Source organism: Drosophila busckii, chromosome X, assembly GCF_011750605.1.
Source record: "Drosophila busckii strain San Diego stock center, stock number 13000-0081.31 chromosome X, ASM1175060v1, whole genome shotgun sequence".
NCBI classification, from domain to species: domain Eukaryota; kingdom Metazoa; phylum Arthropoda; class Insecta; order Diptera; family Drosophilidae; genus Drosophila; species Drosophila busckii.
The window spans coordinates 15655304-15669903 of NC_046608.1; the positions used below are offsets into that span (position 1 = coordinate 15655304).

The window sequence follows — 14600 nt, forward strand, 5'->3', positions numbered from 1 at the left end:
TTTGTTTTTCGTTTTTCGCCATAAACTTAAAAATGAAATCTTTGCTTTGATTTTTGACTCTCGAAATCTCGGAAACTTAACGATATATGGACTATTTATTTTTTCAATAAGTTTTGCGTCTTAGCTCCGTACACGACTAGACTTCCCAAAAGATTTGTTTAGAAAACTCAAAGGCATTAAAAGGCATAATAAATAGAACTAACTATATACATGAGAGTGTATTCGAATTCGAATTCGAGTTCGAAAGGCGAAACGATAACAATAGTGAGGCAAATGTGACTTAAACTTAGACCAAACTCAAGTTGATTAGCAATTTATAAATTCGTTTGTGGCACAGCGCCAGCAATTGTGGCAGCAGCAGCAGCAGCTGTTGTTGCAGTTGCCGCTGAGCCAGCAGCAGCAGCAGCAGCATGAGTGGGTGTGGCTGCTGCTGTGGCATGTAGATTGAGCGCATGCTGCATGCCACCCATGCCAGTGAGCAGCTCATGCTCGGTCTTGGCCTGACGCAGCCAATTGCGCAAATCGCGCGTACGCTCCACCAGGCTGGTGGTGTAATTGACGGCGCGCGGACTCTGCGAGACGATGGTGTTGGCCGCTAGAATGGCGCCGCCCATGGAGCTGTGCATGCGTCCGGCGGCGAGCTGGCGATAGGTTTCCAAGCGATCCGCCAGCGTGGGTATTGATTGTGGTGCATGCAACGCGCCAGCGGCGGCGGCAGCAGCGCCAGCGGGCAGCGTATTGTTGCTGCTGCTGCAGCAGCTGCTGTTGCTGGTGTTGGGCAGCGTGGGGGTGGCCGCCGACGGCGATGGCTGGCTGAGCATATGCGACCAGCTGAGCTCATGTGGCGATATCATGGGCATGCTCAAGGTCAAAGCAGCAGCCGCTTGTTGCTGCTGCTGCTGCTGCTGTTGTTGTTGCTGCTGCTGCTGCTGTTGCTGCTTCTGCGCCAAAATGTCCAGAATTTCGCGTATCTCAGCATTGAGTATCTCCAGATTCTGTATGCACTCGTTGGACTCCTGCTGAAAGTATTCCTTGCGCTTGTGCATATCGACGGCAGCGCCGCTGACAAAGTCCGTGCTGCTGAATCCGGAGCTGGAGTGCGAGCTGAGATCGCTCAGCGTGGCGGCATCATCATGTGGCTTCCCCTCCAGACTGCTGGCATCCAGGCAGGGCTTCTCCTTCTCGTAGATCCGCAGCAGACTCTGCTCGAGATGACGCAGCCGTATGACCTTCTCGCCCAGCAGCGCGCGCGTGCGATGCAGATTCACCTCCATTTCGGTCAGCTCCTTCTCCTCCTGTATAAGCTGCTCCAGATTGCTGCGCGTGGCAGTCAGCGCCAGGCACTTGTGGCGCTGCTTAATCTCGCGCTGACGCGCACGAAAATTGCTGCGCTGCGTGCGCAGCGACTCCTTGGCGCGACGCACTGAGTCGCGCTCCAGATGAATGCGATGCTTGAAGAACTCCAGCTCGGAGCCAACCACGGTGGCGTGCTCGTTGCTTATGTCGGTAAAGGGATAGCGCAAATGGTAGGTGGCATCAAGTGTTTGCTCTGGAAACTGATCCTCCAGATCCTCGAGCTTCTGCAGCTGATGGCGCAGATTCTCCACCGGCGTGCAGGCGCGCAGCTCGGGCTTGTATTGCTGTGAGCCCGGCTCGGCGGCGTTCAGGCGACTGGTGCTGGCGCTTTTGGTGCGCGAAAAGAGTTTCTTGCGCGGCGCCAGCTGCTGCTTGCCGTTGTTGTTGTTATGCTCGTTATGCTGCTGCTGCTGCTGCTCCGAATCGCTGTTGCCATTGTCGCTCAATAGCACCATGGCGCCATGGCTAGTGGGCGTGGTCAAATAGTTTTTGCTATAATTATTGCTAAGCGTCGTGTCCGATTGACTGAGCGAAGTGTTGTTGTCGTCCTGCTGCAGCTGCTTGATATACTTGCTGGCCAGATTGAGATGCGTCTTGGGCGGCACAGGCGGCTTGCCGCCCTTAAGCGCTTGCGCCTGCTCCGAGTAGCTGAGCGAGCGATTTTCGCTGTTGCCTATTGAAGGTTTCTGCGAGAGCGTTGGCTCAGTAAGCGAATTGTTTGCCGCTAGCGATTGCTGCTGCTGCTGCTGCTGCTGCTGCTGTTGATGATGTTGATGTTGATGATGCTGCTGTTGCTGCGCTGCTGCTTCGCGTCGACGCGAGCGTCGCTCAAGCGACAGCTTCACATCAGTTTTGAGTCGCACATATTTCTCTTTCAAGCAGCGATATTTATCCTCAAGCAGTCGCTTCTCGCAGCGCAGCTTCTCGTACAGCCGCTGCTCGCCATTGTCGCGCATCTTTTGCTGCTCCAGCTGCAGCTCGTGCTGCAACCTGTCGCGCAGCTGCTGCAGCTGCGTCGCATGCTCGCGTCGCAGCAGCTCCTGCTCGCTGCGCAGATCGCGCTCCAGCTCGTGCAGCAGCTCGGCATGATTCTGCTGCATGGTGGCCATGCGCTGCTTGTGCTCGCTGATCAGCTGCACGCGCTTTGCCTGCAGCTGTTGCTCCAGCTGCTGCAGCTGCAGCTCGAACGCTTCCTCCAGCTGATGCTGATGCGAAGTCAAGCGCAAATCGTATTCATGGCGTAGACTCTTCAGGCGCGCCTCATGCTCGCGCTTCACCTGCTCCATGTCCAGCTGCAGCTGTTGCAGCGCGGCTGCCTCGTTTAGCATTTCGCTTGTGTCCTTGCTTTGCTCCTTGTGCTTCAGCAGTCCCACCAGCTTGCTGGCCATCTTGAGCGAGCGCATGCCCAGCTTTTCATTCGCCGCCGCCTGCGCTGACTTGCGCTGCAGCTGCTCGAGCTCATGGCTATGCTTGCCCACCAGCTCATCCAGATCGAATGCGGACTGCGACTCCGTCGAATGCTGTGTCTGCTGCTCATGCTTGTTGATTATAAAACTGCGCACGCTGCTCGCCTTGGAGTCCGAGTCCTCGGTGTCCTCATACAGCGGCTTAATGCCCAGCGGTGTGTTCTCCTTGTCGCTGCTGTTGCTGTTCGTGTGCTCCTTGAGCATTTGTATGGTCTGCGCCTTGGGCAGGCTTATGATGCGTATGTCGCGCTTGTTGCTATCGCTGATGAACGGATTGAGGCTGCACATGCCCTGCATGGCATCCGGATCGTCTTCATCCCACACATCATCGTCATCTTCCTCCTCCTCCTCCTCCTCATCATCGTCCTCATCCTCATCCAGATCGGCAACGTCTTGTCCAGCAGCAGCAGCAGCTGCTGCTTCTTCCTCTGAATTGTTGCTCAGCTCGGCGCTCTTGAGTTGCTCTTCTTCTTGCTGCTGTTGAGCTGCTGCTGCCGCCGCCGTCGCCGCTTGTTGCTCCGACTGCTGTTCCTGCTCCATCTCCACTTGCTGCAAATTAAAACGCACGCTCTTCTCCTCATCGCGCTCCACTCTGCGTCGCATATCCGTTAAGCTCGAGTCGCGCAGTATGCCCTTAACGCCTCCAGTTCCATGCTCATGTTGCTGCTCCTGTCGTCGAGATTTGAGAAACATTGCTCCAGTGCCGGACAGCTGGAATGCGCTCTTGCGTTCGGCCATGCCCAGCTGGCTCTTGGCCACCTCGAAGCGCGTATTCTTCACCGGCTGAAAGATGGGCCCAAAGCCCTTGCCGCGCGACTCCAGAAAGCGACTCACGCCGCCGCTGAAGCCGCTGGCCACGGGAAAAGTGTTGGCGGGTTTCGGCTGACTAAGCGGAGCGCTCATATCGTCCAACAGCTCATCTGTGCCCTGCATGCTTCTTATGCCCGAGTCCAGTTGCGACACATCCTCCGAGTTGTCTATAATGGGCGTAACTGCGCTGCCCAGCAGCAGCTTCTGACGCGTCTGCTCCACCAGCTCACGGTAGACGGCGTCCAATGGATGATCCCACTGCGATTGCTTTGTGCGCGTGTTGTGATAGTAATGTCCGTTCTTCTCCTCCGAGTAGCTGCAGCCGTAATTAAATTCATTATTTGTTTCATTATTTTCAATTTTTATGACTTACCAAATTTTCCACTCCGCAGGCAATGCGGCCATAAGACCCTCCTTGGCTAGATGCAATAGATGCGGTTCCTTGCTGGTATCAATGCCTATTAAGTTTGCATAGTCATTTATCTCTGAAAAAATTAATTCAATACGAATTAGTTGTGGGTTCTAATGCGAGTTTTTCTTATTTATGACAATTACGCTTTTTAAAATTTCTGAAAGGTCTACTAAGATCTATAAGTTTATTTTTTTTTTAAATAATATAATAATGTTTTATTCTATGTATAATAACAAATTAAGCTGTTTTACTTGGGTTTTTATATTTCTTAAATTTAATATACACATGTATCTGATTTATTTACTTTAAATTTATTATACTATATGCCAAAGATTATATTTTGTTCAATTCTATTGATTTTTATTTAGTTTAGCTTAGTCTAGTTATATATGCCCAAGATAATAGAATCGTTTGTCTATAAATTTTAATGCAAATAAATAAAATGTTGCATACTTTTTGGGAGTTCTTATTGGTTATGTTTTGATTTCTTCCAATTAAATTCAAACTGCAAGTTTTGAATCATTTTTAAATTTCATAAAATGCATTTCCCTTTGAGCGCTTTTTCTTATCTATGCTTTTTCTATTTTTGGCCGATTATGCACTCTCCTCTCCGCATTAATATTCAACAGCTCTAAAGCCAACTAAGCTGCCTGCTGTGCTAACAATGCAAGTGAAAGCAAGAGCCTCGCTTTTATTAAAACAGCAAAGAGAGAAAATGAAAATCCAGCGACACAATCTGCAACTCAAACAGTTTACAGTCTAAGCGCTTAAATATTCCATTTCCTAAAACAAACAGAGCGCTTTGAAAACCGGCGACTAACTAAAAAAAAAAAAAAAACTATGTTGGCCTGCATTTGCATACAAGCGGCTATTGATTTTAGCCAACAACCACCAAGAAGGCAACGCCACCCACCCAACACCACCACCACAAATAACAACAGCAACAGCTCAAACACAAGAAATGGCCTCGTTCAGAATCTTGGCTAGTGGTCAGCAGTTGCGAAAAAATTTCAACAGCGCTAAGCTGTCGTCATGCTCACACCTACACACACACACACACACGCACACACATATACATATATACAAGTGTTATTAAGTATCCGCTCGAGGCACTTAACGCTACCAAGTTAAGCCAACAATGAGCTTAATACAATTTCATGTGTCCCCAAACACAGCTGACCAAGCTGGACTACAAAGCAAGCAGCTTTTGTCAGACAGTTAAATACGCTTTGCTGCACTTTAAACTCAATAATTCGTTAGTATTTAGCGATAAACAATAAAAAAAACTAAGTGCACTGACAAATTTAAGAATCTTAATAATAGATCTAATTTATAAAAAATATTTTATTAATTTATTTTAATGATTAATAATATATGATTAAAAATTTGCATACAAGTACTTATTTATTCTTGTTAATTTTTAAAAAGCAAACCTTCATGCTTTTAATATTGTGACTAAGATTTAATTATTTTAAATTAATAATTTGCTTGCTCACAAATTTTTTTTTATACTAAAAATATTTTAATGGTTAACAAGTTTGTTGAATTACCATAAAAAATAAAGCTAATAATTTGAATACTCGCATTACTCAAGTATTTAATACTGAAGCAAATTTTTTAAATTTTCAAATGAAATTTATTTTGACCTTAAATTTCACAGCGTTTTCTTAGTCCTCAAAGAGTTATTTGACTTGCTTTAAGCTTGTGCTGCTGCTGAAATTGAAACACCCTTTTTTCAGCGCTAGAGCATGACTAAGGCCATTACCAACCACCCCGAGCAGACAGCACTGCATTTTATATTCACCTACATAAATAATATTGCAGGTTGACCCACTGAAACAAAAACAAAAAGGACTCGCGCTTGATGACAAATGCGAGACAGGGAACGCATTAAATAACAAATAATATGATAGAAACAAATGACAACTGCAGCAATTAAGAGTAAACGAGAGTTCAAAAACAAACAGCTGTTTGCCGCAGCGAGAGAGCAACAAATGTCGTCATCACACATGCATAAATATTAAACTAAAACTTATTTGATGGGGTGTGGGTTGGGATTGGGTGCTGGCGGGGGGTTTGCTTTAACTCACCCTCTGCTGAAGGCAGACAAGCTTCATCGAACACTTCCTCGCATATAACGGATGATGTTGTCGTTGTCATTGACGCTGACGCAGACGCTGACACCGACGTCGCTGGCGACTGATAGCCCAAGCGTTTGGCTGTTGTGGCCGCGGTTGTTAATGCTGTTGGCGTTGTAGCCGGTGTTGTGGCCAGGGAAGCCGTTGCCGAGCTACTGCTCATTGTTGTTGTTGCCATAATTGTTGTTGTTATTGGTGTTCGATTAACTTTAACTGCCTTCTTTTAGTTACACGCTTGTTTGTTGGTTTTCCCGAATAAGAAGATTGGAGAAGTTCAGTTAAAGTAGTTTAAGTTTAGTTAACCTTTTATAGTTGCATAAGTGCAAACGCAAACTGCAACATGCGCAAACATGTCGTATGCTAGCTTTCGACTGTTTCTTTATGACTCGCTGTAGCTTTAACCGGCGCTGTAGACGCAAATCGAAGCTCGACTGTTGACTGACCTAAAAATAGACGAGAGCAGAAAAAATCTCTACATATACACATACACATACAAAAAGGGTATATTGCACGAGTTGCATTGTGGGCGTCCTGTTTTTTATATATGTATATACATATATATCTGGGTTTTATCCAGGCTGCGTTTGCCTGGCAACAGTGCACAATACACACACAATTTTGAGTTGTTTAGCCTTTTTTACGCTTACTTATAAAATTTCAATACGCCCACACGTACACACACATTGGCTTTAAAAAAAATGTTTGCACACTTAACGGTAAATTCGTATTGATTTTTTTCGCAGGCGTATTTTTGCTGTGATTCATGCTTTTGTTACATTGCTATTACTTACTTGACAGTTTCCATCAAAATTTGCATTTTTTTCCACTCCAAATAAAATATAAATCACTTTACATATTTAATATCCGCCTGCTGACTTTTTCATGCGCATTCTAACGTTACATTACAGTTGTTGATATTATTAGTGATGTCAGGCTATCGAAGTACCGATTGGTTTATGTACGACCAATACCGACTATCGACTTATGCATATCGAAAAGAACAAGATACGCACTAAATTCTAAATATGATATTTATATGGTAATATAAATAAGTTTTCTTTCAAAAATAGTAATAGCTCGGAGCAACTAAAATTTAAATATTAAATTGAATTTAATTTGCAAACCTGTGAATAATCGATAAGGTATATACCACACGTATCATCCACAGCACTAGTTCGTGAACAGCACTGCAAGATTTATTTCAAACAAGTGCGAGTGAGACATCTATAGTTTCGATGTTCTTGCCGGAGTGAGCGAGAAGCATATATTTAACAGGAATAGACGTTTTAGGCTTGAGGAACTAAACAAAAATGAGATTAAACTCTTATCAACAAATTACAATTAGTCAAAGTATAAATGACTACTTGATTTTCATTTCATTTCAAACTCCTTTAGCCATCAAAACCGCTTTAATGAATGCTACAGCTGTAATCGTTGCCATCGTTTTCCACACAGGCCACAGGCAATAAGTAATGTCGCAGTTGTGAGACAAAACAGCTGAGCGAATTTAAATATTAAAATTATTTAATATATTATAACACTGTCCTTTAAAAAAAAAGCTAGCACAAGCTAAAATTTGTACACTTAAAAGTTTATTTTAGTTTTTTCTTCTTGTGTTGATGTTGTTTGTTGTTAATCATACAACTTGCATACAAAAAAAAGAGTCCAAGTCCCAGCATGTGTGTTTAACCCTGCTTCTGGGCAAGCTCACGGGCCTTGGCGCGCTCCAGCTTGGAAATGCGTGCCAAACTCTTTGAGCCGAGAATACCACCGCCCCAGTGACGACGGATCTCCTCGTGGCGCTCATTGAAGTTGGTCTTGACGACCTCCAACACCTTGCTGAAGTTGGCCTTATCGTTGTTATCCACGTTGGTCAAGGCCAGGGTGGTGCAGGTCTTGCGACGCACAAGGCGTCCCAGACGAGCCTTGCCCTTCACGATGCAATAAGGCACGCCCATTTTGCGGCACAGAGCTGGCAAGAAGAGCACCAACTGCAAGTAAGAAAGAGAGAGCAATAAGTAAAGAGCACGTGGGGATAAGAAATTGTTTTTGCATTGAAGTAAACTCAGCTGTCAAGTGACCACAAGAATTATTACTTTCTTTTAAAGCAATTTCAGTTGAAGAAATTCAAAAATCTTACATCATTTTATATTGAGCAGTAGAAAACGGTTAAATATTTATAGCTATTGCGCATATATGAAGATTTAATATCAATTCAATAATTTCATATAATAGCAAACGTTTTTTTAGCTGATTCTTATAAGCAAACAAATTCACATAAACGATTAACGCTTATAAGAAATGAATCACTTATAGTCAATAGTTATATTATTTATCCGTTGACTACTGGTTGTAGCAGCTTTAAACTGTTTGATATGCAAAAACTTACCTCAAGAGGATCCACATCGTGAGCAATCACGACCAGCTGGGCTTTCTTCTGCTCAATGAGCTTGGTCACGGTGTTGGTACCGGCAGAGACGAAGCTGGGCTTCTTCTTGGGCTCGACTTCCTTGCCCTTAGCCTTGGCTTCAGCGAGCTTCTTCAAGCGCTGCTTCTTGGCCAGCTGGGACTCTGGGCGGTACTTCTCCAGAAGCTTGAATAGCTTGACCGCTGTGGTCTTGTCCAGGGTCTGGCTGAACTGGTTGATTGGTGGGGGCACCTTCAGACGCTTTTGGAGCACAGCCTTTTGGCGTTGCACGCGAATATATTTGGGCCAACGCACAAAACGAGACAAGTCACGCTTGGGCTGAACATTCTGGCCTAAAAGCAATTACAATTAAGCACTGATAATTGGCATTTGTCACTTATAGTACTTACCAATGCCGAAGTTCTTGGGACGCTTTTCGAAAAGCTGGTTAACCACTTTCTTGACCACGGGCTTCTTCACAGCCAATGGAGCTGGCGCCACCTTCTTGGTCACTGGCTTCTTCTTTGGCCTGGGCTGCAACATATACAATTAAATTGAGTTTTACTCATTTTTCACTTTTGCACACACAAAATCAAAACAAACAATATGCACATTAAAAAAATTAGAAAAAAAAAGGTTTTTCACTCGAAATTTGTTTAACAATTGGTTTGTCAAGTTTGTTTACCTTCTTAACAACCATTTTCACGCAGTTTTATGTAAAGATGCTAACAAAAAAAGCAGATTATATTGCGGGTCGTTTAAAAAGACCAGCTTTACGTCTGCCCGTCAGAAAGGTAAAGGAATGGCGAGAGCGACGGAAGTCGCCAACTTGTCAAAATTGATAGTGTGCCGCTTACAGGGTTGCATTTGGAGCATTTCTGCGTTAGGGCCTGACAATTTACAGTGTTTTACAACACTGCTTGTGACTGTTTACTCTCCATTTACTTATCGATATAAAGAAATTTAATACTTAAAAGTAAATCTACTAAATAAAAACGCACTTATATAAATAATGAATTTAATTTATGTAAAAATAATGTGAAATTAATTGTTTGCGCAAATAAAACTGAGCAGGTACTTTGGCAGCCCAAGCCACACACTGTCATCCAGCACTGATCGCGATACAAAAAAAAAATAAGTAAAACAACTGTGATTTGTTACATTTAAAAAAAGCCAAATGTTAAAATTTGCATATAAATTAATTAAACTCAATACATTTCAATGTGTGCGTAACACAAACGATACGATTTTAACAGCAGTGTGTTAGCATAACAGCAAACAGGTTGGTTTCGAAAAAATGCAATTGCTGCTGCAGCGACCACCATTTTTAATTTCTTTGTTTATTTTGTGCTTCAGCTTCGTTGCAGGTTTAAGCTAGTAAACGAATTAAGCAAACTACAGCAAAAAATAAATTAAAAATGAAATGAGATTGTAATCAGCAGAAAAGCCTAGAAGCAATGGCCAGCAATGCAGCTGCCGCTGGCGTCGGCGCAGCTGCTGCTGGCAGCAGCCATACGCATGCTGTATGCGTCTGGGAGTTTGAATCACGCGGCGGCAAATGGTTACCCTACTCCCCGGCAGTATCGCAGCATTTGGAGCGTGCGCATGCGAAAAAGCTAACGCGTGTTATGCTCAGCGATGCCGATCCCAGTTTGGAGCAGTATTATGTAAATGTGCGCACCATGACCCAGGAGACAGATGCCGAAAGGGCAGTGGAAACCATAGGTGTGCGGCGCATGCTCTATGCGCCCAGCAGTCCGGCAGGCAAGGGCACCAAATGGGAGTGGTGCGGCGGCAGCACGGATAGCAATTGTGATTGGCGGCCATACAACATGCATGTGCAGTGCATCATAGAGGATGCCTGGGCACGCGTAAGCAAAAGCATTGATATACAGCGGAGAGCATAAGTAATTTGACAATCAATTTTAATTTATTATTTCAACAGAACAAACTAATTCAGCTTAAAATACTTGTCAAATTATTTATGCCGACCACTGCAACACTTAAATTAATTTTATTAATGTATTTTTTTTTTTATTAGGGTGAGCAAACTCTGGATTTGTGCCACACCAACATTAGCCTGCCTTATACGATAAACTTTTGCAATCTAACGCAAATGCGTCAGCCCAGCGGACCACTGCGCAGCATACGCCGCACACAACAAGCGCCATATCCCTTGGTTAAGCTAACGCCGCAGCAGGCATTGCAGTTTAAGAGTCCTGCAAATGTGCAGGATTATCAGCAGCGCAGCAATACGCTGCCCAAGCATCGACAGCCGCAGCCATTGCCGATGTGCGCGCAGCAACAACAACAGCAGCAACATGCGCAGCAGCAGCAACAACATGCACAACAGCATGCACATCAACAACAGCAGCAGCAGCAGCAGCAGCAACAACATGCACAACAGCAGCAACATGCGCAACATGCACAACAGCAGCAGCAGCCACGCAGCAAGCCGCCCAAGAAGCACAGCGAAATTTCTACTACAAACTTGCGTCAGATACTCAACAATCTCAATATTTTTGGCAGCAGCAGCAAGCACAGCAGCAGCAGCAGCGCCAATAGCAATCACAATCACAATCATCATCATCATGGCACAGTTGCTGCTACTGGTTCGACGCTGCATTTGTTGCAGCATCAAGCGCATTTTGCGCCTGGCAACAAGTGCATGTTGACTGCCTCCATGAACAGTCATCATAGTCGCTGCTCGGAGGGCTCGCTGCAGTCGCAGCGCAGCAGCCGCATGGGCTCGCATCGTTCGCGCTCACGCACGCGCACTTCGGATACGGATACCAATAGCGTCAAGTCGCATCGACGTCGTCCTAGCGTAGATACTGTTTCCACATACTTAAGCCATGAGAGCAAGGAAAGTTTACGCAGTCGTAATTTTGCCATATCAGTTAATGATCTATTGGATTGTTCGCTGGGAAGCGATGAGGTCTTTGTGCCATCATTGCCGCCTTCATCGTTGGGTGAACGTGCGCCTGTGCCGCCACCACTGCCCTTGCCACACCATCAGCAGCAGCAGCAACAACAGCAGCAGCAGCAGCAACAACAACAACAGCAGCAGCAACAACAATCAATCGCTGGTTCGATTGTGGGCGTGGACCCAGCCAGCGATATGATATCGCGTTTTGTCAAAGTCGTTGAGCCACCTCTGTGGCCCAATGCCCAGCCCTGTCCCATGTGCATGGAGGAACTGGTGCACTCGGCTCAGAATCCAGCCATATCGCTTAGTCGCTGCCAGCATCTGATGCATCTGCAGTGCCTCAACGGCATGATTATTGCCCAGCAAAATGAACTCAATAAGGTAATTGTTAAACTAATTTAGTGAAAACTAATGCTACTAATTAACCTTTGAACTATGAGACGCGCAACTCTCGTTGTCTATCGCTGCTTGTGCTAAACTAATTCATGTAAAATTAGAAGCGTATCCATTTTTAAAATGAAAACTGCAATGTTCAACTTTTTATAAAAGTAATCAGTTAATTTGACAATTTTTCTTAAATTTTGCGCACTTTGCTAGAATTCTTATAATATTTTGAAATATATCTGTGCAATTGTTAAGTCGTGGCAATTTTCTATTGATTTAAAAACTTAAAATTGCAAACATTTTAATAAAAAGTCTTAGAAATATTGTCAGCAGGTTAAACTGCTAGCAGTTCTATTTACAACATTTAAAAATTAATATTGTTAACATCAAGTCATTTAATATGAAATTATATATATTTAATCAAATATGCAACAGGAAGAGTTGCATGAGACAAGTGTATAAAAAGTAAGTAAGCTTACAGTTTATAGTATTTTGTTATTGTTTTAAATGTTTGTTAAACGCTTCATATGCATGTTTACTATATGTGCTCTCTCTCTCTCACTCCTATGCAATTACTCATACTCTATCTCTTTCTATTTGGCGCACAGCAAAATCTGTTTATTGAGTGTCCCGTCTGCGGCATTGTCTATGGCGAAAAGGTGGGCAATCAGCCCATTGGCAGCATGTCCTGGAGCATCATAAGCAAAAGTCTGCCGGGACACGAAGGACAAAATACCATACAAATTGTCTACGAGTAAGTTCTGCTGCATATAGCAATTTTACTCTGTATATTTAACTATATTTATTTGCTTGCAGCATTGCCTCGGGACTGCAGACAGCAGAGCATCCGCATCCAGGACGCGCCTTCTTTGCCGTAGGCTTTCCACGCATTTGTTATCTGCCCGATTGTCCGCTGGGGCGCAAAGTGTTGCGTTTTCTCAAAATTGCCTTTGATCGTCGCTTGTTATTTTCCATAGGACGTTCAGTGACCACGGGACGCGAGGATGTGGTTATTTGGAATAGCGTAGATCACAAGACGCAGTTCAATATGTTTCCGGATCCCACCTACTTGCAACGCACCATGCAGCAGCTGGTGCATCTAGGCGTTACGGACTAAAACGCAATTTAAATTTAATAGTAGTTTTAGTATTTCATTTTCTCAAGCATAATCTCAGTGTGTGTGCAATTCTTGTTTTTTTTTTTATGCTATATATATATATACATATATATATAATTTTTACAATTGATGTCCGCCAACGTTCGAGCTGCTCGAACCCTAAACAATTGCAAACGCCCACAACTTCCTTTTAAATATTATAAACAGCATCTGTTCTTCCAATATGTTAAGTGCTTAAATAATTAGTTAGTTTAGTTTAGAACATAATTAAGGCCATTGCTAAACAAATGATAAACTACTAATTGCCACACAAGAAACAAATTCCATATAACTCTATATATATATGCTATATAGACAACAAACTATTAGTATTAGTATTAACGCGTGCGATTTTATAAATATATATTTAATTTAAATACTTATGCTAAGCCGTGCCAAAATTGTATAAGACAAACGCAATTATGTTTGTTTTTGTGTTAAGCAATGTCGTAACTGGAATTTCTTCACTTGAGACTTTAAAAAACAATTAGTTTAAATTTTAAATTGATTAATGTGCAGTACAGTGATTGCTATAAATGTTGTTAAAATGTTAATTTTATAGAATTTAAATTTAATGCATTTTAACAAGATGCAAAGATTTTGCATTCCATAATTTTATTTGAAAAAAAAAAAATGTATACAAATTGTTTATAGTTTGCTAATATTTTAAACATTGCTGTGCTGAAATGTTCTTGCAAAATGGATTAACAAATTACGCTTTGTGCTATTATTATTAATTAATAATGCTATGTTAAACAGAGTGCAAACAAATTTAAAAGCAATCACTGTATTTAAAACAAATATTTCATTATTATTATACTTTTTATAACTGTAATTTTTATTTGTGATTCGAAGCGCATTTTTTTTTTAACACACACACACACCCATACATACATACAATATATACATACAACATTCACAACAACAACAACCACATAACATACATAATTATTTTAATTATTTTTTTAAATACATTTTGTTGCTTTCATATTGATATCATACATAAACAAACATTCATACAAACATATATACTAATTAATATAAAGAGTTTGAAGACAGCTAAAGCGAGCTGCTGGCTCGTTACTCTCTTAAGTTGTATTTAGCACTGATTAGTTGTTAGTTAAAATCAAACAAAATCTCAATAATCAACAGACAATAATATAAATATGAAATAAAAATGTATTAATTAAAGACAACATTTATTTGACTTTAGCATACAACAAAAAAAAAAAAAATTCAAATAAACTGCAGTTTAATTGTGCAATGGTTGTTGTTGCTCATGTTGTTGTTGTTGTCACTGGCAGCCACATATTAAGCGCATTCAAGGTTTTGCGTTTTTTTGTTTTTCGTGAATCACTTAAAATAAATTAAAATCAATTTTTGTGCATTTTTTCATGTGGCTGCCACCACAACTGGCAACTGACAATCCTTATAAGGCGTTTGTTGTTGTTGTTGTTGTCTGCAGTTGCTGCTGACATCAGTAACTTCAAGGACAAGCAGCAGCAGCAGCAGCAGCAACAGCAGCTACTTTCACTAGAAAGC

General features: G+C 42.7%; 3 protein-coding genes across 3 annotated transcripts; 1 reads left to right on the top strand and 2 right to left on the bottom strand.

The window, feature by feature from the left end:
- Positions 1-395: 395 nt before the first annotated feature.
- Positions 396-6207, bottom strand: LOC108605386 (centrosomal protein of 164 kDa; the record flags this gene model as incomplete). The annotated part of the gene is made up of 3 exons (XM_017995056.1): positions 396-3948; positions 4006-4117; positions 6135-6207. Coding segments are annotated over 3 exons (3738 nt in total), but the record flags the coding sequence as incomplete, so codon positions are not given.
- Positions 6208-7818: 1611 nt separating this feature from the next.
- On the bottom strand, positions 7819-9393 carry LOC108605310 (60S ribosomal protein L7a). Its single transcript, XM_017994980.1, has 4 exons — positions 9275-9393; positions 9000-9123; positions 8572-8942; positions 7819-8173 (listed from the first exon to the last, which is right to left on the bottom strand). The coding sequence occupies exons 1-4, from the start codon at positions 9287-9289 to the stop codon at positions 7868-7870; spliced, it is 816 nt and encodes a 271-aa protein (XP_017850469.1). The 5' UTR covers positions 9290-9393; the 3' UTR covers positions 7819-7867.
- Positions 9394-9783: 390 nt separating this feature from the next.
- On the top strand, positions 9784-13576 carry LOC108605300 (protein deltex). Its single transcript, XM_017994964.1, has 5 exons — positions 9784-9871; positions 9946-10460; positions 10631-11899; positions 12511-12656; positions 12719-13576. The coding sequence occupies exons 2-5, from the start codon at positions 10047-10049 to the stop codon at positions 13017-13019; spliced, it is 2130 nt and encodes a 709-aa protein (XP_017850453.1). The 5' UTR covers positions 9784-9871; positions 9946-10046; the 3' UTR covers positions 13020-13576.
- Positions 13577-14600: the final 1024 nt, after the last annotated feature.

What these genes read in the sequence shown, in the direction of transcription:
- LOC108605310 (XM_017994980.1), bottom strand. An exon ending in TCCCAAGAACTTCGGCATTG is followed by an intron (nt 8,943 to 8,999) that starts GTAAGTACTATA and finishes AATTGCTTTTAG; the next exon opens with GCCAGAATGTTCAGCCCAAG. An exon ending in ACGATGTGGATCCTCTTGAG is followed by an intron (nt 8,174 to 8,571) that starts GTAAGTTTTTGC and finishes TCTTACTTGCAG; the next exon opens with TTGGTGCTCTTCTTGCCAGC.
- LOC108605300 (XM_017994964.1), top strand. Translation starts at nt 10,047, where the DNA reads ATGGCCAGCAATGCAGCTGCCGCTGGCGTCGGCGCAGCTGCTGCTGGC. An exon ending in TAGAGGATGCCTGGGCACGC is followed by an intron (nt 10,461 to 10,630) that starts GTAAGCAAAAGC and finishes TTTTTTTATTAG; the next exon opens with GGTGAGCAAACTCTGGATTT. An exon ending in ACCATACAAATTGTCTACGA is followed by an intron (nt 12,657 to 12,718) that starts GTAAGTTCTGCT and finishes ATTTGCTTGCAG; the next exon opens with CATTGCCTCGGGACTGCAGA.